General features: G+C 32.0%; 2 protein-coding genes and 1 pseudogene across 2 annotated transcripts; 2 read left to right on the top strand and 1 right to left on the bottom strand.

The window, feature by feature from the left end:
* Positions 1-12,854: 12,854 nt before the first annotated feature.
* LOC125845310 (UDP-glycosyltransferase 86A1-like) lies at positions 12,855-14,693 on the top strand (annotated as a pseudogene).
* Positions 14,694-17,275: 2,582 nt separating this feature from the next.
* LOC125845309 (UDP-glycosyltransferase 86A1-like) lies at positions 17,276-18,791 on the top strand. The gene is made up of 2 exons (XM_049524792.1): positions 17,276-17,804; positions 17,893-18,791. The coding sequence occupies exons 1-2, from the start codon at positions 17,276-17,278 to the stop codon at positions 18,789-18,791; spliced, it is 1,428 nt and encodes a 475-aa protein (XP_049380749.1).
* Positions 18,792-19,084: 293 nt separating this feature from the next.
* Positions 19,085-27,021, bottom strand: LOC125845405 (uncharacterized). The gene is made up of 7 exons (XM_049524905.1): positions 26,720-27,021; positions 21,664-21,773; positions 20,613-20,824; positions 20,441-20,532; positions 20,224-20,326; positions 19,991-20,133; positions 19,085-19,897 (listed from the first exon to the last, which is right to left on the bottom strand). Exons 1-7 carry the CDS (start codon positions 26,960-26,962, stop codon positions 19,784-19,786), a joined length of 1,017 nt encoding a protein of 338 aa, XP_049380862.1. The 5' UTR covers positions 26,963-27,021; the 3' UTR covers positions 19,085-19,783.
* Positions 27,022-27,775: the final 754 nt, after the last annotated feature.

Here is a 27,775-nt window from a genome sequence, read left to right on the forward strand (position 1 = left end):
GAAAAAACTCTATATTTCTACTATATTATTTTAGGTTTCTCTCTTTTTTATTAATTTCCTTTTCCCTATGTTATTTTCTTTGGATGGTTCGTATACTTTGTGCTCCTCCTAGCTAGCTACTCATACCGCTTCTATAATATTTTACTAAATTAAATATAAATATTTTCTTACTTACACATACACCAAAAAAAAAAAAAAAATAGTAAGAAATCACCACACATATACGTATTAGGTTTTCTCCCTTCTTATTTTCCACAAGAAAAAATATTTTAAAGGATAAATGTTCTTATAAAGATATTTTATTTCAAAAGTCTCCTTCATGCCAGCAGAGTTAACTGCCAATAAAAAAGTCATAAGACATTAGGTATCAAAACTTAACTAATCTAATTAATGGGATTTATTAATTTATTTATTCATATTAATAAATTAAAAAATGAAAAGAAAAAAGATACATGCCTTCTCATTTTATTTCTGAAAAAATTGTACAACAAGCCATTTTTCCTGCAAGTAACAACATATTAAATTATTCATTCTGCATTTAGAATGTTATATAAAAAATATTTAACTTTAAAGTTTTTCATTTTATGCTTACTAAAATGATCTATACATAAGTAAATGTTCACAATTTGTTTTATACCACAAAATTTCACAGGTTTTGCATTTTTTTCTCTCCTAAAATTTATGTTTAATATCAAATAGTACCACATATATTGAGACGAAAGAATATTATATTGAATTAAAAGAAGTTCTAGTATTTGATATAAACAATTTTTAGAACAGTGAACAGAGAATCTTAGGAAATAGAGTTTGCTGAATTCATGGAGAAATGGTGCTTTTGATGTAACTAGCAATGACCAGCTTAGAAGAATGTGAAGATAAACTTTCTACGTCACAAATAATCTATCGTGTTTCTTTTTTATATATTTATTAAAAGAGTATTTTTAACTATTTTACCTTGATTTTGTTATGTAACATATAATTTATCTTTACTAAATATTTTTTTTCTATTGAGGTATTTGTAATTTTCAAAATTATTTACTAATGTCTCCATTTCAAAATACTCATCACAATTTTCTTTTTGAAATTAAACGATATAAACTTTGACCAGCATTTAAGATGTATTTTTTTTATCATATTGATATCAGAAAAATTATAACTTAATGTATTTTTCTTAATTATAATTTTAAATATTCAAATTTTATTTATAAGACATTAAATTAATCTAATCAAATTTAAAAATTAGTTAAACTAACTCTCAAGAAACAAAATGCAACAATTATTTCAAAACAAAAGGAACTAAGTATAAAATAAAGTAAAAAGTAAAATTAATTTTGTCTAAATCTTTTATAAATATCTATTTTTAAAAATTAGACACATAATTTAAAACATATATATAGTCCATCTAGCACTGTCTATTCTAGATCTGATTACTAGATATTATGATAAAACCTGTCTTCTCTGTCAGTTACACAATAAATGGTTCCCATGTAGCTATCTATATATAATAGTAGTAATACTCATATTATTCATTTCCTTTTTTATTATATATTTTCATTCATAGGATTGACATATTATCATGTTTTTAAGGATTGGAAAACAAAGGATGCAGGCCAAGTTAAAGACATAATAGGCCACAGTTTTTTTTCTGTAAAATCCCATGGTACATGCATGTACACACACTTGTACATTCATGTATCTCTCTCTATATATAGTAGTATTTTTTAATGTTTTATCGTAACGATAAATAGGGTTGATGAGAAATAGTCTCTTTATCTCTAAAGTAGAAGAGATGAAATCTCTGTGCAATTTACTATCTTCAGATTCTACTTTATAAGACTACACTGAATATATTTATTATTGTTATTGTTTACTATTACAAACAGAGATCTTCGCTACTGCGAATCAATTAAAAAATTGTGTTATAAACTATGATTTTTCACTCATTTCCTACTGAACCAGCTCACTGAGAAAATATATAGTGGAAAACGTACGTATTCTCACTTAAATAATGAAAGCTTCCTAATTTTTTCATTTGAAAATAATACTACTATATTTTTTTACTATTTCTACCGATTCAATCATAATGTTTGTGGTAATAGCTATTGAATATTTTTTAATGAAAAAAATTTATTATTTAGTAAAGATTATTGTGTTGTAATATCAAGAATATTTAATAATCTGTTCCCATTTCCCAAAGTTCGAAATCAAATTTTCTGACTAATTAATTAACAAATGAAAGGTTTTAAATTTTTAATTAATCTATCCAATTACACACCTCAAATTGAGTTTTGATTATTCAAATGTAAAAGAAGTCAGATACTCTTATCATTTGAGCTTAATTTTAATTTACAATTTAATTTCACTAGCTCACATGGTGGAGTTTTTGGCTAAAAACATCTCTCAAATATATTCTAAATTTAAATGACATCCCTCTACTACCATAATAAGCAAAAAACATCCCTTAACTCTCCTAAAAATGGTTAGATTCACCCTTTCATTTTTTTTCTTGATAGAAACTAATTATTAAACTCATTTTTTTTCATGTAAATGAAGCTAGAATTAACTATGGATAAACATGTGGGGTTTTTCACATATTAAAGTTGTAATTCTAATATGATGAAAAATACATAGTAAAATATTTCTAAAAAGTTCACATAATTTGAATCTTAAGAAGCGAAAAGCGTCACATAAATTGGAACTAAAAGAGAATTTTTTTATGTAATACCTAAATATGTTACTTTTATATTTTTAAAAATACAGCCACTAGTGTTTATCAAATTTACACAAAAAATAAAATAAAAATAGACTACCTATACACTTCAAATTTCCTCATTTGTTTAAGAAATACAGAGAAAATTATACATTTTTTTCTTATAATATTTTGTTGCTTATCTGATCTGTAATTATATAGGGCGAAAAATAGTTTACTTGAAATATTTTACTCACTTTTTACGGGAACATCCTGATTGCTACTGTGAAGTTGAGGATGAAAACCTCTCTTCCTAGCTCATTCAGTTTAGTTAGGATTATCTATTACTACTATAAGCTAACAGAAGAATGGGAGCAAACAAAATGGGGGATTTGTGGGTTGATCAACCGTTAGTTTTTTAACAAAAACTATTTGAAGGATAAATCTTGCCATTTTAAAGATAATTGAGGGATGTTTTTCGTTCATTGTGATAATGCAAGGATGTGATTTAAATTTAGAGTATCGTTAAGGAATATTTTTGACCGAAAACTCTCACATGGTGTGTGCCAAATGGTCTATATTGCAAGTGATTTGGAATTGGAGTTTAATGATATACAATATAGTGAGAGTGTAAATGAACTAATATAATATCATATCACTTTTTTTTTAAAAAAAATACTCCCATAATTAAGTATTCGTTTATAATAAGTGAAATTAGTAACTTAAAAAAGAAAACAAATTAATGGTCCAATAACTAAGCAACTACAAACAAGTTAAATACACCAATCACGTAAAAAAATTATATTATTTGTGTATATAAATTAAATTTTTAGAATTAAAAATAGAATGATCAATTCGACGGTACAGACTCTCCTTTGGTCTATTGTGTAAACAAGTTGGATTTTAGACAGAATTATATATTGAATGTTACATTAGCGTGTATTCTACAAAAAAATGATGAATATTATTTGAAAGAAATTGAAAACTTTATAAATTCACTCAAAATGACAAAAAAAAACAATAATATGGCTGAAGAAATTCAAAGGAAAATGACAGATGATCTTTCAAAGGGAAAGATAAAAATGTTATAATCAGTCAAGACTTTTTGACTAGGTCAGAAAAAACATACTAATAAATTAACTTTATTAAAACAAACAACAATGCCCATAATTGCTCAAACAAATTAAAAATCATTTAATTCTTCTACTAAAGGGAAAAAAAATGCAAGAGACATGCACCTACAATATTCAACTACTATCTTGTCGTTTATAAAAAAAACTCTACAATATAATATGAAAACGAATATAATATAATAAACACTATATAATGGTGCATCAAAGTGTGGCCGGATATAATATTTCCTCCGTTTCAATTTAATTGTCTTATTTTAATTTGATACATAATTTAAAAATGTAAAAAAGATTATCGAATTTTATGATCTTAAATTAAAAATATGTATAATGCACCAAAATATCATTTAAACTTACGATCTTAAACATGTCATATGAAAAGTTAAACTAAAGAATTGTTAACCAAACTAAAAATAAATAGGACAAACAAACAGAAACAAAAAGAGAATATTTAATATGCGAGTTTCATAATTTTTGTTTAAACTTTTGCTATATGTATTAAGTGAGTTATTCATACCTATAATTAAATATTTATTTATAAACTTAATTATTATTATTTAATAATTTGAGATTGCGATAATTTATAAACTTCAAATTTTAAATTCACTTCAAATTCGACCAAAATATTTGAAAACATTAATTACTTAGAGGACTTTTCATCAATCAAAGAATAGTTTTCTTGTTGTTGCTTTGGGCCACTTTTCTCATTAGCATACGATGTATAACTTTTTATACAACTATACACAAACATTTTTGTGACATAATTTTTAAATTTGTATAAACAATAATAATATTTATTTAATTTATATTTTTTATTTTAAAAAATATAATAATTTATTGTTATATAAATATGTAATTCTAATTTTAGATAATCAATATTAATGATTTTTTTTTTCTAAATTTCATGATTAGTAATAAATGTCATCACAAAATTTGTGATAGAGAATATACCATAGAATAGTAGGAAAAGAAAATGATATAAATATATTGAGAAATATAAAAAGGCAAAGATGAGTGTTTTGTTTGAGTGGTGCTACAGTTGGCACAATAATGGAATGTTTATTATACAATAAACTGAGGGGTTTCTATCACTTTACTGGTGCTTAGAGGATTAATTAATTAATTAATTAAATGATTAAATTAATTAGGTCAGTGTTTGTTGTGGTCAGTGATTCCTCATTAAACAATTAAGTATTAAATGAGCTGGTGAACAGATGACTTTTAGTACTAATCTAATTTAATTGATTAAAATTAATTTAATCAAGCTTCAATTATCGTATTATTTGTTGTTGTTATTCTTCTCATCTACTTTATTTTTAGAACCTGTTTGACATTGCTGCTAAAAATAACTTATTTTTAGAAGCACTTTTTTTTCTTTCTAAAATGACTTTTTAGAAAAGTGTTTTTGAAAAAAATAATTTGTGTTTGATTAATTCATTTGAAAAGTGTCTTTGATAAGTAGATTGTGTTTGGCTAATCATTTTTAAAAGTGCGTTTGAGAGTCAAATTACGAAAAATGACAAGTATCAATGCACTTTTAATAGTAAGATTATTTTATAAAGAGAGAATTATTTTAAAAATCTATTATAAAGTATTGATTTAATATTTTACTTTTATTAAATTAATATCTACATATTTAAATTATGAATCAATATTATATATAGATAAATAAAAAAAATTAAATATTAATATGATATTAACATAATAATTTAAATAAAAATTTAAAATATCAAGCAAAATAAATTTAAAAATCATTCCACAATTAAAATCACTACATATGAAAATTCACCACAATGAAAAAAATAATTTTGTGTTTTTTCTTTTTTTAAGAAGCAAATATTTTTAGCTTTTTTCCCAACAACAGAAAACTCCTCCTGCTTCCAATTAAAAACAGTTTTATATGTTAGCCAAACACCTTAGTTTCTCTAAAATAATGTTTTTTCTCAAAATAAGTGTTTTTGACCTCCCAACAACAATGTCAAACATGCTCTTAACATAACTTCTTCATTACTATATTTCCTTTCAATTCTCGATATTGATATATTTTACTTGAACTGAGGATCTATCATAAATAACTTGTATGCCTTCGTAAGGACAAAATTGTGTACACGTCATCCTCGAGAAATTTTACTTTTAAAAATAATTTAACCATAACACTGTAAGACTAGTGTTCTAATACAATTGGAGTAATTTTCGTAATGACATATTAGCTTGCACGTCACTATTGTAAATTACTTGTTTAGCATTAGCTAAGGCTGCAGATAACCTGCTCATTAAAATAAGAATTTTATAATTTGTTTGATCGAACTTTCAAAATTTATTTATTTTAAAAATTATGGAAAAATATTTTTTTGTATTTAATAATTAATATCATTTTATCAATATTATTATATCAATAATATATGTTTGATCAATATTCTAGAATATTTTTGGAGGAAAAACATGGAGTAATACTTTTTTTTAGCTTATGGAATTAACTTTGGTTGATACGCGTACTTATTTCTTTCTTATTCTTAAATATTTGGTCAAATAGTCAACTCTCTACAATAAATATTTTTGAAATTAGGAAAAGAAGAAAACATTTTTGGCTTCTAAAAAATTTGGCTAAAAAAGGTGTTCATGGGTCGATTTAAATTGGTTATTGGTTAAAATCAAAATCAAACCAACTTAATTGAATTTTAAATTATCAAAATCAAATGAAACCAAATATAATATACATTTATTGGTTTGGTTGTTATGATATTCAGTTCGGTTTGGTTATTAGGTTATTAACCATATACAAAAATAAAAGAAATGATTAATTCAAAACATAGGGAAAATATAACAATTCATTCAAAACAAAAAATAGTTAGAACGACTGACATTATAGCATTCCGATCACTGAGTTTATTGTAAATAAAGCTTCAAAATTTACCATTTTGACTTAGAAGGAAGAGACAATGAAATTCTCAGTCCCACCAAGAATTGCATAGACACTCATATACATGAAATCAATAGGATAAATGTTCTCGTCTTGAACATTTTTACTTTCATAAATAAATTTAAGGGGATTAAATTGTTCTAGTTGGAAATGACGATTTTGTTTGATTATAAGATAAGACTACCTTTTATTAAGTAGATTAGGGATGACAATGGGGTGGGATAGGTTGAGCTTAACCAACAAAATTTTCATTCCGTCCCGCTCCACTCTGCCTAACAATTTTTTTCATTTTCAACCCGCCTTACCCTGTCCCGCATACACCTGCCCTGCATAATTTTCTTAATATTTTCTTTTTTGGAAATGGCTGAAAATACCCTTAGTCTATTTGAAAAGGTTTAAATATACCCCTCATTCACCCATTGGGCTAAAAATACTCCTCAATCCACCTTTTTGGTTCATTTCTACCCTTTAAACTAACAAACCCTCTTTAGAAAAAATATTATTATTGTTTATTACATGCCATTTTCTTATTGGATAAATTAAATCCTAACCCATTTACTTTTCTTCTACTCACCCATTTCACTATTTCAGTGCTCATGACCCAAACTCAATTAGATGACTCATTAACCCTAAGCCTCTTTCTTCTTCCCACTTCTCTTATTCAAAAATTTCATAACTATTTTCAATCAAATGATACATTTAATTTCTAATTAGGTTAGAAAATAGTCTTGAAATTTTTTAATAAAAAAAGAGAGAAGAAGAAAGAGGCTTGGGGTTAAGGGAGAAAGAATCCATCATGCTATTTTTTCATGGTCTTCTAATTGGGTTTGGAGTCATGGGGCACTGAAATGGATGGGTAGAAGAAAATTAAATGAGTTAGGATTTAATTTATCCAATAAGAAAATGACATGTAATAAATAATAATAATAATAATAATAATAATAATTTTTCTTAAAAAAGGTTGTAAGATTTAGGGTAGAAATGGACCAAAAATGTGGATTGATGGATATTTTTAGCCCAATAAATGAATGAAGGATATATTTAAACATTTTCAAATAGTTCAAGAGTATTTTTGTCCCTTTTCCGTTTCTTATTTTAGTTAAGTTTGATACTAAAAATAAAATTCAAAAAATAAGTTCATTTTTCATTGAGTTGTATTAATTTAATAGATAATGACTTAAAATTTTATTTTTTAGAGGTCAATTGGGAAACATGTAAGAAATTGTATTATTTTTATTGAACAATTTTCATTTATTATCTTGAATATTTTAGTAGTTTTAAAGAAATTATATTAATAACTAATGTTCTATTAATTTTACAACATGTAAAAAATTAAAATTAAGTTTGAACCTGCATAAAATCACATATTCGCAACCCGTTCTACCCCACATAGCCTTAAACCCACCCCATCAGTATCTGCCCCGCCCCATTGTCATTAAAGTAAATATAAAGTTTCGTGGGTTCTATTATGGAATAATTGTACAAAATGACAAACTTATAATCTAAAATAAATGGAGTAGCTACTGTTTGATTTAATTGCACCCCGTAGCAAACGTTTGCCAGTCGCCTCTCTCCCTCCAAATTCTCGCTCGCCACTCTCCCTTTCTCGCTCGCTCCCTCTGTGCTCGCCTCTCTCGCTTTATACAACAAAATTGTATAAATTACGTTTATGTTTGTATAAAGCGAGAGAAAATTGTATATACACATGCAAATACATATATATTCGTCCTATACACTTATAATTATACAATAAAAATATTCCCCTGCCCAGTTCTTTTTTGCCTTTCTCTCTTTCTCATTTCATACAAACACACATTATTCAATATAATGTAAAATTTATGTTTGTACAATGTATAATTTATGTTTGTATAAAGCGAGAAAATTGTATATACACATGCAAATACATATATATTCATCTTATATACTTATAATTATACAATACAAATATTCCCCTGCCCATTTTTCTTTTGCCTTTCTCTCTTTCTCGTTTTATACAAACACAGATTATACAAATATAATGTATAATTTATGTTTATATAAAGCGAAAGAGAGAGCAATTTTTGATATACAAATATTTTTGTCAACAATTTATACAAACGAGAGGCTAACAACAATTTATACAAATGGCCTGCCAGCGAAATTATACAAATCTGATGAGGAGCCAACAAATTATACAATTGCTTCTTTTTGTATATATGTATGGCAAAATAGATATAGCTTTCAATTGTATATGTATAACAAATTATACATATATATGTTTGCTATAAAGCGTAATTATGCAAACTTTGCTATAACATACAAATATGATTTTTTTGTTTGCTATATGTGAAAGTTGCTCTTCTATTATCCCCACAAAATCGTTTTAATAAAGTAGCATATATATTTCTTTTTCGATCATTTTCAGTTGTAAAAACCTAGGACAAATTACTTAACTACACTCTTTTACTTACCTTAATATCCATTTATCCCTACTTATTTCAAAAATTTCAAAAATCCTTTATTTACCTATGTATCCCGCATGTATCCCGTGCACAACGCTATGTATCCCGCTATGTGGAATGTATCAAACGCTATGTATCCCGTGCATAATGCTATGTATCCCGCTATGTGGAATGTATCAAACCTAATGTATCCCGTGCACAACGCTATGTATCCCGCTATGTGAAACGTATCAAACCTAATGTATCCTGTGCACAACGCTATGTATCTCGCAAACATCATTTTTAAGGGATTTTTGGTAAATAAAAAACTAGAAGGGATAGGATGTTATTTAGTACTTATAATATGTGGTTCCTATAATTTATTCAAAAAAACTACCTGTAAACTATACATTAATAGTCATTTACCTTTGATTCTTAATTGACATAATATATAAACATGGCCCTTAACTTGGTTTCAGCGGACAATGCTTTGAGTGTGCACAAGTAGACACTTAAACTTGTATAAAATTAAACAAGTAGACACATGCATCCTACATGGCATAATACATGTAGGACGTCATGTAGGACACAAAATTGCCATTAGGGTGCCATGTAGGATGAATGTGTCTATTTGTTCAATTTTATAGAAATTTAAGTACCTACTTGTGCACACCCAAGTTAAATGTCATAGTTGTCACTTAACACCAAGTTAAGAGTCATGTTTATGTATTATGTCTTCTTAATTTCTTGTTGACTAGTCTTCATTTCTGCAAATAAACAATTAATTATATTGATAAATTGAAAGTAGGCAACATCAAGTCTTGTGGCAAAATTATGAACTATACATATTGGTCTAACTCTAGCAAAAATTTCAATGAGAAGCATGTTACCAATGAAAATACTTACTTCACTATTCCTACAAACTTAATAGGCATGACGAAGTTAAGCTATATTGAGAGAATCATTTTATCTCAATTAATTTGAATAAGAAAAATACAATTAAAGGGCATTATATTTTAGTGCAACATGCCATTCCTTTTTTTTTTGTTAATGAGGAAATAGGGATGATGAATTAGAAATGATGATTTTGTTTGATTATAAAGTTCCCTCTAACTTATATTTTTTATTAGGGGTGTCAATGGTACGGTTCAATCTATTATTTTTTAAAAATTATATCATTTCAGTTTTTTGAGTATTTTGTAATACTATAACCAAAATTAGATTTTTTAAAATTATCCCAATCATATCAGTTTCTCTTTGGTATCGGTATGGTTCGGTTAATTTTCATTTTTTTTACTTTTAAAATATCACCTCAAATATACTACTACTAAAATATTTCTTTCGCAAAATATATATGTTCTTGAAGAAGCACTTTAAATCTTCACCAAGAAGACAAGAATGTAAAACATTGTTGCCGTATTGTTTGGTCTTAAACATTTAATATGAGTGTTGCATAGATTTCGCTATATTGTTTGATAGACTATATCCATTACAATATCTTTTAATTTTAAACCTAAATAAGTAAAGGCTAATTAAATAGCAAAGATCCAAAGTTGTCTAGTCACTAGCGGCCTAGGACCTAGGTTATACTACCTCCGTCCACTTTTAATTGTCATAATTTCCCTTTTTAGAGTCTAACTCTAAAATCTTTGACTATCATTTTACGATGTATATTTTCATCATATTGATATGCAAGAAATTGTATTTTATAGTACTTTTCGTATAGTTTTTGAATATCTAAATTTTTTATTTAAAATATCGAATTAATGTAATCCAATTTAACTTTGAAAATTAGTCAAATTGACTTTCGAAAAGCACAACATGACAAATAAAAGTGGATAGGAGAAGTATTTATATTTGAAAAATGTTATAAAATATATTTATTTATTAAACTTAACATATTGTTAATATATAAAATATATTTACATACATGTAAGGTTATTCCATTCAATTCAGGATTTTTTTTCAGTTTTTTCATATATTAAAAAGACCATCTCAATTGTTCGAGACAGTTTTACACTTGCATAAAAGTCCAAGATTTTATTGAAAAAATAACATAAATCAATTCGATTTTGTTAGATTAGATTCGATCAATTTTTCATATTCTTTTAACACCCCTATCTTTTATTAAGTAGATATCCAAAGTTTCTGGGGTCCTATTATCCCACAAAATCATTTTAATTAAAGTAACACATGTATTGCTTTTTCGATCATTTTCATTTTCAGTTGTAAGAAATCATGTGCAAACTACACATCAATTGTCATTTGCCATGTTATATTAAAAAAATAATCTTTTTTAATTTTTTGAGTTGATTTCTACTCTTTTTTCTTTTGGCAAACCCTACAATAACCATCAACTTTCTTTTTATAAAGTTTTTACTATTTTCATCATAAATTTTCAAAGTTAAAACATGGGTCGATAGTCGGACCTCCTCTCTCAAAAGCTAAATAATAATTACTCATAAAAAGATATTATTGATTTTGTAGTGTGTTATGTTTCACGTTAGGTAAAATATTGTGTAAAATATGAATTATTAACTAACACATGTGTGTACCTCTATACAAGTCTACTCGTGCATACTTAAAATTGAAGGACATATGTATTTAGATGAGGCCGAGTTAAATAACACATTTATGTATTATGTCATTCATATTATAATGATTGAAGCTCTAATTGATTACTTAAACCTCAAAAAACAGTCCAAGAAATCTTGATCTTGATTCTTAATTTCTTGTTGACTAGTCTTCCTTTGTACAAATAAATGAATAATTATATCATAAGAATTTTATAATTGTCCAAATCATCATGTGTTTTTTGTGTTTTCTTTTCTTTAAAATATTTGAAGTCCATTTTTGAAGGTGGCATCCCTTGTTAGTGTTGTATTTTGTAAAATCATTCACATTGCATGGTTTTTTTTCTAGAAACAAATCAGACATTATTTACTTCGTTTCAATTTGTTTGTCTGATTTTAAGAAAGCAATGAAGACTTTTAAGTCTTGTAATTTTAAACTAAAGATATATAAAATGTACCAAAATATCCTTTAATCTAGTGATCTTAAACATGTCACGCGAAAAGTTAGAATTAAGGGATCTTTTAGTGTGAGAGATAAAAATAAATAGTCTTGGGATAAAAAAAATAGTCCAGAAATAAAATTTTGATGTCTTGTTTGGTTGTCAAGTTTGAGATGACTTATCCCACAATTTATACCATAGTGATGGGATAAGTTATTCCATATACATGGTGGGATAACTTATCACACGATATATAATTAATCTGAGGATAACTTATTCCCAACCAAACGACCTTAAGGAGTTGCCAAGAAAAGGAAGAGACATCCTTTCCTTATAGCCTAATCTATATCCCGACATTCTTTTTGAAACGAACTAAAAAGGAAAGTAAGACAAACAAATTGAAATGGAGGAAATATTTACTAAACGAATCCAGAACACAAATCGGTGTTTACATCAAACAAACGAATGCAAAACACAAGTCAGTGTTTACACGAAAAAAACAAATACGACACACAAGCTTGGTGTTAACATAAACAAAAACGAATGCAGAACACAAGACGGTTTTTACACACAGACAAAAACGACTGCAAGACACAAGCCGGTGTTTTACATCAGACAAATAAATGCAAGACACGTGCCCTGCATGACATAATGACCCATAAATTCCAAAGAGGTAGCCTAGGAGAGGCTCCAAAATTCACACAAGTGCAGCTATACAGCAGAACACCAACTTAGACACACTTGTGCATCAAAGAACTAATATAAATAATCAATCATCTCCTATATACTTCTTGCATGTAGTCCAAACTCCAAAGTGCTACATTAATACTACAAAAAAAGTAACTACATTCTGCTATATTTTAGGACTAAAATGGAGCTAAAAGAACACATACAGCCACATGCAGTACTGATACCAGTTCCTCTTCAAGGCCATATAAATCCCTTCACACATCTTGCCATGAAACTTGCGTCAAAAGGTTTTACCATCACCTTTGTCAACACAGAATCAACTCACCAGCAGATAGCTAAAGCTCAATCACTTAAAGATGACGACAACCCTTTCTCCCATGCAGAGGAATCTGGTCTTGACATTCGTTATGCTAGAATCAGCGATGGTTTTCCACTGAGTTTTGATAGGAGAGCCAACGCGAGCCTTTTCATGATAGGTCTCACTCATGTTTTCCAAGCTCATATTGATGATTTCATTGAAAATCTAGTCCTCTCGAAACCAAATCCACCAGTTTCTTGTATAATAACTGACAGTTTCCACGTATGGGGATCAACGATTGCAAGGAAATATAATCTCGTCAATGTTTCATTTTGGACTGAGCCAGCAACAGTGCTTACAGTCTTCTATAACACTGACCTGCTCAAGAGAAATGGCCACTTTGGACGACATGGTATGAACCTTTTATCTTGAAACTATTACAGTCTAATTTCTGACTACATTATACATGACCAATTAGCTAATGAGTTATCATTTTTGTCCAGATAAGTACGATGACACCATTAGCTACATACCAGGAATTCAAGCGATTAAACCAGAGGATTTACCTTCATATTGTCAAGATGCTGATCCAAACGAGACTAAATACGTGTTCAAGTGTATTGAAGATGCACAGAAAGCGGACATTGTCATTGGTAATACAGTGCAAGAGCTAGAGTCTTCAACCATCTTGGCCTTACAAGAGCAGCAACCATTCTATGCAATTGGGCCAATCTGTCCCACAAACTTTACCAAGAAAACAATTTCAACGAACCTGCTACCGGCAACAGATTACACCAACTGGCTCAATAACAAACAAGATGGTACAGTGTTATACATCTCATTTGGTAGTCTTGTTAATTTAAGTAAACAGGATATTCTGGAAATAGCACAAGGCATTCTGATAAGTAAAGTGAGTTTCATTTGGGTGCTACGTCACAATATCTTAGTATCCGGAGAAAGAAACATTTTGCCTCTCGGATTTGAGGAAGAAACAGCAGGGAGAGGATTGGTTGTGCCATGGTGCTCTCAACTAGCAATACTATCACATCCATCAGTCAGAGGGTTTCTGACTCACTGTGGGTGGAATTCAATCTTAGAGAGTATATGGTGTAAAGTTCCAATGGTGTGCTTTCCTGTTTCGGGGATCAACTTACTAACAGGAAATTAGTGGTTGATGATTGGAGGATCGGTGTGAATCTTTGCACTAGAGGATTGATCAGGAGGGAGGTAGTAGCGGAGAATATTGGAAAGATAATGAATAACTCAGATGAATCGAGGGAGAATATCGATAAAACAAAGATGATACTTCAAAATGCACTTTCTGATGAGGGATCTTCAGAGAAGAATCTCAACCAATTCATACAAGACATGAAGAACAAGATTCTTCAGAAAAATTGAGCTTCTTATCACATTCTCACTTACCTATTACGGTTCTGCAAAGCCAGAACATAGCAAGTGATGTGTTTTAATTATTTTTTTTCATGAAGTAGCTTAGCAAGTGAGGTATTAGTTCTATAATGTTTCTGAGTGAATAATGGCATAACATACAATTACTATTATTATGCCTTAAACTAGTCTGGTCAGTTATATGAATCCTCGCAATTTACCCTGTTCCATTTGAACTAGTTGAATAAAGGCATGGCATAATTGCAAGAGATCTACCTCTATATAGCATGTCAGTATAATTGTTTTGTATACTCATGTAAAATATCTACGTCTGATAATGACAACAACAACTACGTCTCAGTCCAAAACAAGTTGATATGAGTTATATGAATCCTCCTCACAACCAGAATCTCTGACAATGACAAGGTGAAAAGTTTATTTGACAACACACATCCTTTACTTCCAGCCTTCATATTGACTTACTTTTCACAATTAAATTCTATTACACTACAGGAACAACGATATTTCACCCTTGGGAAGCTTCTCAAAACAAGCTGCACCTTCATAGTGTGACCTGTCCTTAGAACATCCCCAAGCTTAAGATAACAAAGAATATCACCATCTTGTGAATTTTGTTCATCCTTTCCTACATCTCACTATACAACTTCAGCACCATTTCGTATATTTCACAAGACAAATGGCCTCTCTGCCTTCCTATTTTGGAAAAGGACAGAATCATTCATTTTTCAATAGGATCTCAGGGATTGACATTCTTATTTTTAAGAGGCAAAAATAACTAATGTTTATCTCTTTTTAAAGTTCTTAAGCTCATGAAACATTGATGTGGCTGCTTACAAGTTCACTTTCTCCCATCAAAACCAAAGTGTCGTGAACTTACAAGAACTTTCCATGAATCCACACTCTTCGCGTGATCTTCCCATTCCATCATTCACGGACTGGATACAAATATGTTAACTTTATTGGTAATGGAACCACAACTTGTGTCTATAATTCCAGAAAATAGCCAAGGGAAGTAATACCCCAGTGAATTATGTGTCGTGAAGATATATCTTACACTATCCGAGCAAAAGAAGTAAGACCTTGTTCTATCAGAACACATGTACTCCCTCTATCCTACTCTTTGCTCTAGCTCAAATCAAAGCATGGTCATATCATAAAGACCTGAGTTTCACACTCCTCAAGTTCAGATACTAGGAGAAAAACTAAGCAAATTCCATCATTCAAAAGACACAAATTACGAAAAAGATACATTGACAATGTTTAGCAAGTGCAAGCTTGTTTTTTTTTTTTCATGAACTAGATGATTAGTGGTGATGAGATTTGAATTCAGGATATTTATCTGCTTTTGATACTATGGAAAAAAATAATTGGATTTAAATCAATATTCAAAGTTAACTCAGAAGGTGAGAATTGTCAATGACCATATAGGGAGGCACATCATATATCTTAACAAGCAACACGAAATTTCCTAGAGGGTCACCCTCCTAATATTACTGGTACTATTCTCGCCTAAGTGTGCTTAACTTTAAAGTTTTTGATGGTTCGAGTGGATTAGTGTTGATATGAATTCAATTGTTCTTTCATTCAATATTGAGTTCCCATATTATCTTGTTTACGCTCTAATTGTTAGATCTAAGCTTGAAAAGTGGTGTTAGTAATCCTACACCACTAGATGGGATAGCAAAGCAAAATTGTGAATAAATCAAAAATGATTTTTTGTTTAAAAATGAAATCTTATTAGAATGGTTCATATCCGATTTTGTCTGTAGCAAATGTTTTGTTGTGTGGACTTTTATAATTTCCCACATCAATGTGTTTATTGTCTTCTTTTCCCCTAAGATATTTAAATCATTTTTTGGTGTGGATTCAAATCCATCATCTTCTCTCTTTTTTTGAAAACAAATAAGTCACGATCTCTTTCCCCAGTGCATTTTTCCAAGATTATTATTTCTTATTTATTTCGGAAAAAATCTTTCTACCTCTTACGAGGTAGAGATAAGATTTACGTAAAAAAAACTATGTTGTGTAATTTCTTGAGGGCGAATTTTATAGATGGGTAAAGGTGGATAATTTTTCTTACTCTGACTTAGGTAAAAGAAATTACAAGCAAAACTATACTGTTCACATAACATATTATTCCCAGCCCAACATAAAGAAAAGGAAGAAGAACAAAAGTTTGAATTTGAAAGAAAGGAACCACACCAATACAATTAATCAATTATGCAAAGGCAATTATCGGAAAGGCACACTTCTCTATGTCTATGATGACACAACAACCTCTAACAAGTCCTATTTCTTTAAGAATAGACTAACCGGAAAAACTTACCTGCAATGAGTATTTACATCAAACAAATGAATATAGGACAGAACCCGGTGTTTACAGACAAACAACTGTGAGCCACAAGCCGGGATTCACACCAGACAAAAGACATGTCTATCTCATTATCTTTAAATACCTAAGGGATGACATATGAAAGGCCCCAAATTCAAATAAATGCAACTATAAGGACAGCCAGACACCAACTTAGACAATAAACATTTCTGCATCAAAGAACATAAGGCCACCATCTCCTTCCAAGCTCTTACATAAACACACAAGACAACCAACTCCTATATACTTTTTTCCCTGCACTTCCTTGGTGCTATATTAACAATAATACACTTACCTTTCTCAAAAAAGGCAACCATCTCCGATATTTTAGGACTAAATGGAGCTAAAAGAACACCTACAGCCACATGCAGTACTCGTACCACTTCCTCTTCAAGGCCATATAACTCCATTCACACATCTCGCCATGAAGCTCGCCTCAAAAGGTTTTACCATCACCTTTGTCAACACAGAATCAACTCACCAGAAGATAGCTAAAGCTCAGTCACTTAAAGATGAAGACAACCCTTTCTCCCACGGACAGAAATGCGGTCTTGACATTCGATATGCCAAAATTAGTGATGGTTTTCCTCTGAGTTTCGATTGGAGTGCCAATGCAAGCCAGTTTGTGGAAGGTCTCATTCATGTTTTCCAAGCTCATGTGGATGACTTCATTGAAAATCTAGTCCTCTCAAAACCAAACCCGCCAATTTCTTGTTTAATAGCTGATAGTTTCCACGTATGGGGATCAACGATTGCCGAGAAATATAATCTTGTCAATGTTTCATTTTGGACTGAGCCAGCAACAGTGCTTACAGTCTACTATCACATGGACCTGCTCAAGAGTAATGGCCACTTTGGGTGTCATGGTATGAACCAAATATGTTGAAGCTATTACTGTCTAATCACAGCCTACATTACATAATCAATTAGCTGATGAATAATAATTTTGTCCAGATAAGTGTGAAGACACCATTACATACATACCTGGAGTCCAAGCCATTGAACCAACAGATTTACCTTCATATTTTCAAGATGCTGATCCAAGCACCGTGATGCACCGTTTTGTGTTCAAGTGTCTTGAAGATGCACAGAAAGCAGACTTTGTCATCAGTAATACAGTGCAAGAGCTAGAGTCTTCACCTATCTCGGCCTTGCAAAAGAAGCAGCCCTTCTATGCAATTGGGCCACTCTTCCCCACAAGCTTCACCAAGAAAACAATTTCAACAAACCTGCTACCGGTATCAGATTACACCAACTGGCTCAATAGCAAACAAGACGGTACAGTGTTATACATCTCATTTGGTAGTTTCGCTTATTTGAGTAAACAGGATATTCTGGAAATAGCACAAGCCATTCTGATAAGTAAGGTGAGTTTCATTTGGGTGCTACGTCACAATATCTTAGGTTCTGAAGAAAGAAACATTTTGCCTCTTGGATTTGAGGAAGAAACTGCAGGTAGAGGATTAGTTGTGCCATGGTGCTCTCAACTAGCAGTACTATCACATCCAGCAGTTGGGGTTTTTTTGACTCACTGTGGGTGGAACTCAATCTTGGAGAGCATATGGTGTAAAGTTCCAATGGTGTGCTTTCCTATTTTGACGGATCAACTTACTAACAGGAAATTAGTGGTTGATGATTGGAGAATTGGTGTGAATCTTTGCACTGGAAGATTAATCAGGAAGGAGGTAGCAGCAGAGAATATTGGAAGGATAATGAGTAAATCAGATGAATTGAGGAAAAATATAGAGAAAACAAAGATGATCCTTCAGAAAGCACTTTCTGATGAGGGGTCTTCAGAGAAGAATCTCACTCAATTCATAGAAGACATGAAGAACAAGATTCCTCAGAAATAATGAGTGGCCCACAAGAGCTTTGCTGTCAGCCTGTCACTGTACTTACCTGTAAGAAATATAGGAAAAGAATATTATTGAATTGTTGTTGTGTCTACATTATTACATTGAGACCCTATTTATAGACCCTAGAATACAATCTTTTACCAAGTAGGATACTATTTGGTATTCCTATTTCTATTTCTATTCCTATTCTAATAGGATTGTATAAACCTATTCCTATTCTTATAGGATTGTATAAACCTATTCCTATTCTAATAGGATTGTATAAACCTATTTATATTCTAACACAACTATGGTTCTGCAAAGCCAGAACTTAGCAAGTGATGTTTTAGTTCTAAAATTATTGTTGCAAAGTGAATAATGATATGACATACAACAATTACTAAGCCTTAAACTAGTTGGGTCAGGTATATGAATCCTCAAAATTTTCTCCTCTATTGTATGATGGCATGCATGATTGCAGGAAAAAAACTGCTCACCAATTCAGTCAGACGATAAACGTAGCATGACAATATATTCTACATTACAATTTTGAATGTCTGATAATGACGAAAAAAAAAAACGTTTAATTGCCAACATGCATTTTTTACTTCCTGCCTTCAAGTTGACTCTTCACAATTAAATTCTCTTCCAAAGGAACAACAATAATTCACCCTTGAGAAGCTTCTCAAACCAAACTGCACCATCATAGTGTAAACTGACCTTAAAACAGCCCCAAGCTTAAGATAACACCTGACAGAGTCAACAGAAAGAATATGACCATCTTGTCAAATTTTTGCTCATCCTTTTCTGTATATCATCATATAATCACAGCACTACTTCATATGATTCACGAGACAAAGTGCCACTTCTACACATCATTGATTTAGCACTGTTGGAGGATGATTAAGGGTATAAATAATACATGGTCATCTTTTTTTTCAGTTTCTTAAGCTTAAGGAACATTAATTTAGCTGCTTGCAAGCTCACTTTCTCCCATCAAAACCACAGGGTTATGGACCTACTTGGACATGTGGCTTCTGGAACTTCCCATGAATCCATACTCTTCGCATGATCTTCCCATTCCGTCGATTTACTGACTGGACACAACAATATTCAAGCTCAAGCTGCAAAAAGGTCCATAAATATGTTACATTTTTTGGTAATGGAATCAAAATTCTTGACTGCAGTTCCAAGAAGCAGCTCATGGGAACTAATACCTCAGTGAATCCTGAGCCGCAAAAGAGATCTCTAACACTATCCAAGCAAAAGAAGTAAGACCTTGTTCTATCAGAACGTATGTACTCCCTGTATCCTACTCTTTGCTCTGGCTCAAACCGAAGCATGGTCATATCATAAAGACCTGAGTTCATATTCCCCGAATTCAGATACAAGGAGAAGAACTAAACAGATTCCATCATTCAAAAGATACAAACATAGGTCAGGTTATTACCATAATCCCTGAATAACAACAGTCCTCCAGGCTTTAGAACAGAGAAACATTCTGTGATTGCTCTTGACATCCTGTGAAGTGGCACTGCTGATAGAGTAAATATCTGGCAGATTATGCAAGAAATATCCATGAACTTAGACATTTGATATTTGTAGAAACAAATACACCTGTGAATAAAAATGACCCTTGATTATAGACTTATTAAGGATATACATACTAAGGTAACAAAATCTACTCCGGCAATGCAGCTATTGTTCTTGGCAAATATCAGTGGATTAGGGAAATCTTGCTTGCTGCAGCCTCTTGCACCTGCATGAGCAAAACACTTCGATTAAGAAAAACACCTGTTTGCATATACAATAAAATGAAGAACTGATACATTTACCGACCTGAGGGGCACATATTCTGCTTCTGGAAGGAACTTTCACGGCAAGAAGTGCAGACTAACCAATTTGGAAATCCACTAGCAGAAAAATCACATTGGAATGGGTAAAAACGCTCTTTAGCCAAGTTGATATCAGCAGCTTCAATATTCTCTTTAGCCCTCTCAAGAGCCTCTTTGCTGCAGTCACAGGCATACAGAGAGATGCTCTTGTTTCCTCTAAAAAGATAAGCAAAGTTTCAACAATGAGCTAAGAATACTACGGTTCTGAATCTTCGCATAGAACATTGAAATTCTCAATCAGCAAGTGAACAAATATGATAGCCTTGCTGTAACAAAGAGATGAAAACAGATAAAACCTGAACTTAATTTAGAGAAAGAATGAAGATTCTTCAGCATTGCTCTTAAATAAAGTGAAGTAGCTACATCACCACCAAACCAATAAAGCTCTGATTTCATGTTGGCTTCTTATTTCTAGTCTATCAGCAGTGTTATTTCTAGGTGAGATTGAATAGAAAGTAGTGATTCTACTCTACTCATCTGTTTGAGCACAGAAGCCTCATATATTGTGTTTGGACATGAAATTTGTGGTTGCTTCCAAGTTTAACAAAAGAATAAGATGACAAACTTAGAAATAGCTCCACTCAATATGATTAATTATGAGATATCAAAATATGACAACAACAACAACAACACAAGTGTAATCCCACAAGTGAGGTCTGAGGAGAGTGGTCTGTACGCAGCCCTATCCCTACCCTGCGAAGGTAGAGAGGCTGTTTCCGATAGACCCTCGGCTCAAGTAAAGCATATCAAAATCAAGTATGGAAAGAAAATACAGTAATGAAGAAACCATGCTAAAAATAAAGGAGAAAGATAACAGTGGCAACAACAAATAACATGGTAACAGAAGCAAAGGATCAGAGCTAACAGCAGGTAATAATAGGACCAGTGGCTTATGATTATGCACCTTACAGAAAGAGAATTTTGGTAGTAAATTTCCTCAGCCTAAAAGTGTTTAACTAATTAAGTCACTCAAGGAAACTGAAGTTCTTCCTCACCGAAGTACTGCCAGAGCTGTACTACCATTTCCACATCCGATCTCCAAAACTGTCGAGCATCCCCCGCAAGAGGCAAGCTCTGGGAATTCCTTAAGCAAGTACCGACGCTCCTACATGAAAGAAAGGCTTTCTCTTCTTATTGCAACTGCCGATAAGATCAAAGTACTGAAATATGCAACCAAAAATAAATACCCAAACAAGCAGATGATGACCATTAGTCTTGAAAGACAACAACATGATGATGTCATTTGAAGCAATAATAGAAGATTTTAAAAGTAGAGATTTACAGTCAAAGTTATAGCAATGAGCAGATGCCTCAGCTCTCATTCTAGTTGACATTTTTTTTTTAGAAAGGTAACATTATTTCTATATATCCACCGGTATACTACACCAACAGGTATAGTTCCCCAACAAAAGTACGACAACTTACATCTTGTGGTTCAAGTTGTCCTTACAAAAAGTCTAAAACATCAAAAACGTCTTCTGTTTGAGCTGATAATTTTTGCTCACACCAAAAATAAAATAGGCCTAAGCAATTCATCTTAAGAATCTGTAAGCTGCTTTGTACTCCTTCAAAACACCTCTTGTTCCTCTCAATTCAGACTGACCACCAAATACAAGCCGGAACAATCTTCCATCTCTCCTCCTCCTTACTTACCATGCCATCCTTGTTCCAGCATCGTAGGGCACCCGCTATGCTTCCAGAATTCTAGTTGACATATGAGAAAAACAAACCTTGCACTTCCGTCTCTTTTGAGCAAGAAATTATCTTCTTAAACTTGCTATACGTTCTTATGATACAAAAGCATAGGGATCATTGTTGTACCACATTCTAGTAGTTGTAACGTAGAATTGTGACAGACGGAAGCCAAAAATTTTAAAACATCACTCTTGTTTTCCATTTTGATGATCGGAAAGAGCAAGGTTTTTTTCCCTAACAACCTTTTAGTTTTTCACGACTGTATAAGAAAGGATTCCTCAAAAAATCTACCAAGTACAATTCTTTGCTAATTATCTGAGACATGAACACTAGTAATCTTTTCATTAGCACAAAACTCGAAACTAGAACCTTAATACTCACTGTCTTGGAAATCGCACCTCTGGACTTGAGATTGAATCCCTGGTAACTCAGCTGCCAAAGCTTGACCATGGAACTTAGACCTCAAATGCATACTTATAATGTGTAAAACTCATAAGACACCCAACTCCAAAGTAGCCTCGCGGATTAAGCTTCATTGCCCAAGTCAAAGGAGGACTTGGAAAGAGAAAGGGAGGGAATATACACCTTCCTAAGAGAAAACATTAGCATATTTGTCTACCATTGTGAGCAGAGATCATGCTTTTATTAGAGATCTGTTGTAGAGAGATTTGCCTGGGACTTGGGAGAGAAATGTTCTACAAGTGATACAATGCCGACCATTAAAGTGTAGCTTGTTGGCCAAGATAGGCAACTTTAAACCCTAGATTTGTACATATACTTATGTTTTCTGAACTAGGCCATCTTAACGGTCCAAAACTTGAGATTTGAATCATTGAGTTAAGTGGGACCACAATCTTAAACCCATGGAGCTAACCATAATCCAACCTCAAATCTAGTACTGATGAAAAGCCCCAATATCAAAATGTGAAGAAACTTCTAAATGTGGAAGTAATACGATAAATTGGTATGAGTACTTTCTTGGATCTTTACTTGAAATTACAAATCATGGTTGTAATATGCGAAACGATTCCATAACGCCAAGACCATCCCATATAAGAGTGAGAAGAAGGTCATAGTTTGGTCATTCACACAGCCCCTAGAGGTCATGGGATTGAGCTCTTGGGTCTTCCTTCAAGTATGACACTTTCCCTTCTAGTGTTTCACTTCCTTAGTCTAGCATGCAGTTTTCATACCTTAGTTTCCTTGTCTTTGTTCCAATATTATAGCTTTTACTCTAAGCTTCCTATTGTACCTCTTTGTCATTAGTGTTGTGTAATACCGCTTTTTCTATAGCTCCTCATAACACTCCTCTCATATCATACCTCTCAACTCACAGTTTTTCATACCAATACATACATAGTAGTTGAAGTTTATGTGATGAATAATGTTAGACTTTGTAGAAGACAACTAGAATTGGCCAGGATCTCAATATTAAAGGTATAAGTGCTTTCAATGAACAAATATTGGGATGAGATCATAGGGGATGAATCTGTTGGACACAGAAGAAAAGTGAACCTCAAAACTCTGGAGATGAGCTCTAGCATGGCTATACACCCAAGAGAGAGAGGAATGAACAAAGATGGTTGTAAAAGGTTGGTATAAGCAGTGGAGTGCATAGTCAAGAGAAAATGAAAAATATGGAGCTTTTTCGAGCTCAGTGGTCAACTTCAGCTATTGTGTTACAACGATCAACTTTTAAACTGCTTCCAAATTTAGAAACTTCTTATGAAAGTGGGAGTTTATAGTAGCGGAGTTTATAGCTAAGTATGTCTGATTCAATTGTGGGTTCAAAATTGCAATCCAATTCACACAACTTTTGGGCTGATTAGACTTAGATGACCAAGCATACTATGAGCATCATCCTTGGATAGGGTTGTTATCTATCTCTAGAAGAGCATTCCTACAATAACTCAATCTCTCCATAGTAGCTCTAAAGGAAGCTCTCTGTTAAGATTGTATTGTAAATTGTAATATACACCTTCTCATATGAAACTATCTCCATAAGTCCATCCTCTAACTTACTCCTACCTAAGTCCTTATCTGAGTTATGCTTCAAAGTTTATTCCCACGGCAACTCCAAGAATCTTTTATAATCATAGGTTCAAGGTCGAGATACGAGGTCTCTGGGATTAAAAGCAAGTCCTAGTGGCTAAACCAGATGTCAATGGATCCAATCTCAACAGCCTTTAGGAGCAAGGTTCGAATCTTCAATTCTTGAGGCACAAGATTCTGGTTATAAAAATACTAACACGAGCCACTCATGTTATGAGCCTGAAATTAGGGTTTCGTGGTGCATATCTTGGCAAATGACCTATGCTTGGATAACCGTGATCATATTTCAGAAATTAGGTTGAGTAAATTTCTTCATATTGGATTTCCTGTAAATGCAATACTTTGCTCTTTAATGTACACAAGTTTTCTTATGAGAAGCTCTACACTTTATCTATTTCCTGCTTAGGTCCTCATCTGCCACCGAGGAATTATACTAGCGTATGTTCGATGTATGTACTACAAAGGACAGCTGAGTTAGATAGAGAAGGATCTAATTTCAAATCTTGATCCAATCATAAAACCTTGAAGCAGGGACAGATCTACTCTAGAAATAGTGGTGCACGTGAACTATGGTCTATCCGCCAAACTCGGTATTTTATGTACATATTTTCTAGAATTAATCTAATATTGTGTGTTGGCACACATGCTCCAAAAGGGCTAAATGGTGCACTTGATTGAATGCTGAGTTATTTATCTCAAGGAACAAGGATCAATTCTCGCTTAATACATTATTTTTCTCTTTCCTTAGTGGTGCACCCATGAACTTGAAATCCTAGATTCGTTCCATACTATTTATTTTTTTTGATAAAGGTAACATTTGTATATCAATCATCAGCTCAAAGCTGGTATCCAAAAATTTACATCATATCCTCCCTCCACACGTGTGTCGGGCATAAACAAAAGATAAAGAAAAGAAAGAAGAAAAAAGAGAACTATCCCTAGATCCTCCTTTCACCTTTATAAGGACCCTAGAATGTCTACAATAGCCACAGGGTCATCTATATACTCTGAACTACACCAATAGCAAAAAGTGATAATGCAGTTCATTTTAATCTTGTGCAGAGGGCTGCTCTTGTTATCAAAATTCCTAGAATTCCTTTCTTTCCATATGATCCACCAAATAACAGCTGGGACAATTTTCCATCTACTCTTGTCTGTGCTGCCACTGCCCTCCATATTCCAGCTTTCTAGAGCCTGTCCTGTTCTCCCTGGAACAGTCCAACTTATACCTCTGAAGCTAGTAAACAAATTCCACAACTGGCCAACCACTTTACAATGCAAGAACAGATGATTAATTGTCTCTGCAACCTGCTCACAAAAACAACATCTTGGGCACATTTGTATTTCCATACTATTTTTAGTAAAGACAATACTAAAAATAGCAAACCCATGAGCTCAAAGATCATGAACCTTACATATGAAAAGAAGGAGAAAAAGAGAAGGATCATAGACCAACGACCTCAGCAATAAAGATCTTAAGTGTTGGATCAATTAATAGACCTGGCCTACAGAACTGAGTAAGTGCACAAACATAGGCTCTGGTACAGAGAATCTGGGCCAACAAATTGTGCACAGAATACTATCTCGAGAAGAACCTTGCACACTGTATCCTCCAACCTCAGTAAAAATACACAGTATAAATAATCCTTCAAGTACAAAGATTTTTACAACTGTATCCTCCAACCGGAAATTTTATGAGTTTCAAAATTCACAAGTGTACACATTTGAGACACAATGCACAAGATCTTAGAATTGGAAGCAAACCTTGAGACTGAATCAGCTATCTAACAATCCAATGTGAAGTCCAAGGTGAGAGTTCTCAGTCATCAGACGGTTCCATAGTTTGTTTGGTACTACCACACACACTTTTGTCAAGCCTTCAAATTTCTTTTGACATCACTCCAAGTTCACCACATATATGGCTACTAGTATTTCACATTTAACTAATGATGCCGATCCAGAGTGCTAGTTGCGGGCGGGTTCACAGAAACCAGTAACTTTTGTTCAAACTTCGTATATATATATTTAAATATTTGATTGTGAACCTAGTTATTATTGCATATTAACTCGAGGTTGCTACAGAACCCATAAACTTCAAATCTTGAATCCCCCTATGAGTAACAAGCAATCATTTTCCATTAAAATTACTAAAGTTCAAATCTTTCAGGTAAATCCCAGGTTTCTGCCACTTTTCTAAGCAACCCCACTAAATAAAATTCACTCACATAACCAATGGAAGAAACAAAATACACAAATACAAGCTCAAGTCAACACTACCAACATCAACAGTAAATTATTACTTACCTTGAAGAATTTGCCAGTGGAATGGCGAGTGTGGAAGTTGTTCCATGCTTCAGAATCTTCCTGCGGAGAACATAAAGAAAGTGGAGAAGACAAAAGGGTATGTTGATTTTGGGTGATAGAAGAATTAGGAAAAGGAAGTAAATGGTGAGCAAGAGAAGGATTATTTTCGATCTCTTGCCGAAGTTGATCCCATTCAAAGTCCTTCGAATAGTAGTTTGCCGCTGCCATAATTTCTTCTCCCATGACTCCTCCTCCTCTCTCAAACTTATCAAATCCTCTCTTTTACGTTTGTGGTTTGGGGGTCAGAATATATGACTTATTGAGATGAATGTGTATAATTAATACGGTGTTTGGATCATTATTATTCATTGTATTGTATTGTATCGTTATTATACCTACAATGTTTGTTTTGATTGTTACTTAAAATGTATTATATTGTATTGTTAAATTTTGTTGTTATGTAACAATGAAAATCCTCATAAATCTCATTTTATGGAACAATCGATTTGGTGTGTTTCCATTGTTACTTAATTTTTTTTTCCAATTATATCATGGCATAATATTTCATAATACCCTTTATCCTATATTATTTAATTCTAGTTAAACCTTCTACCCTAGAATAATTAAGGATATTTTAGTAAATTTATAAATTATAATACAGTACGATACAGTCAAACCAAACAATAAAAATGTTATTAAACAACAACAAACAATATAGACATTGTATCTACCATACAGTACAATACAATACAGTGTTAAATTTTGTTGTTACGTAACAATGAAAATCCCTATTTTATGGAACAATCGATTTGGTGTGTTCCCATTGTTACTTAATTTTTTTTTCCAATTATATCATGGCATAATGTTTCATAATACTTTTTTACCCTTTATCATATATTATTTAATTCTAGTCAAACCTTCAACCCTAGAATAATTAAGGATATTTTAGTAAATTTATTGTCACGCCCCGAGCTACCCCCGAGACGCGGACACGGGACCTAGGACCACAAGTGATCCCAAGCTAACTCTGTTGGCATGATCATGAGCATACTAAAG

Source organism: Solanum stenotomum, chromosome 11 (assembly GCF_019186545.1).
Source record: "Solanum stenotomum isolate F172 chromosome 11, ASM1918654v1, whole genome shotgun sequence".
NCBI classification, from domain to species: Eukaryota; Viridiplantae; Streptophyta; class Magnoliopsida; order Solanales; family Solanaceae; genus Solanum; species Solanum stenotomum.

Coding starts and splice junctions, on each gene's coding strand:
- LOC125845405 (XM_049524905.1), bottom strand. CDS start 26,962: ATGGGAGAAGAAATTATGGCAGCGGCAAACTACTATTCGAAGGACTTT. Junction 20,533..20,612: donor GCAGAATATGTGCCCCTCAG/GTCGGTAAATGT, acceptor TTGCTCATGCAG/GTGCAAGAGGCTGCAGCAAG. Junction 20,327..20,440: donor GAGTAGATTTTGTTACCTTA/GTATGTATATCC, acceptor ATAATCTGCCAG/ATATTTACTCTATCAGCAGT.
- LOC125845309 (XM_049524792.1), top strand. CDS start 17,276: ATGGAGCTAAAAGAACACCTACAGCCACATGCAGTACTCGTACCACTT. Junction 17,805..17,892: donor TGGCCACTTTGGGTGTCATG/GTATGAACCAAA, acceptor AATTTTGTCCAG/ATAAGTGTGAAGACACCATT.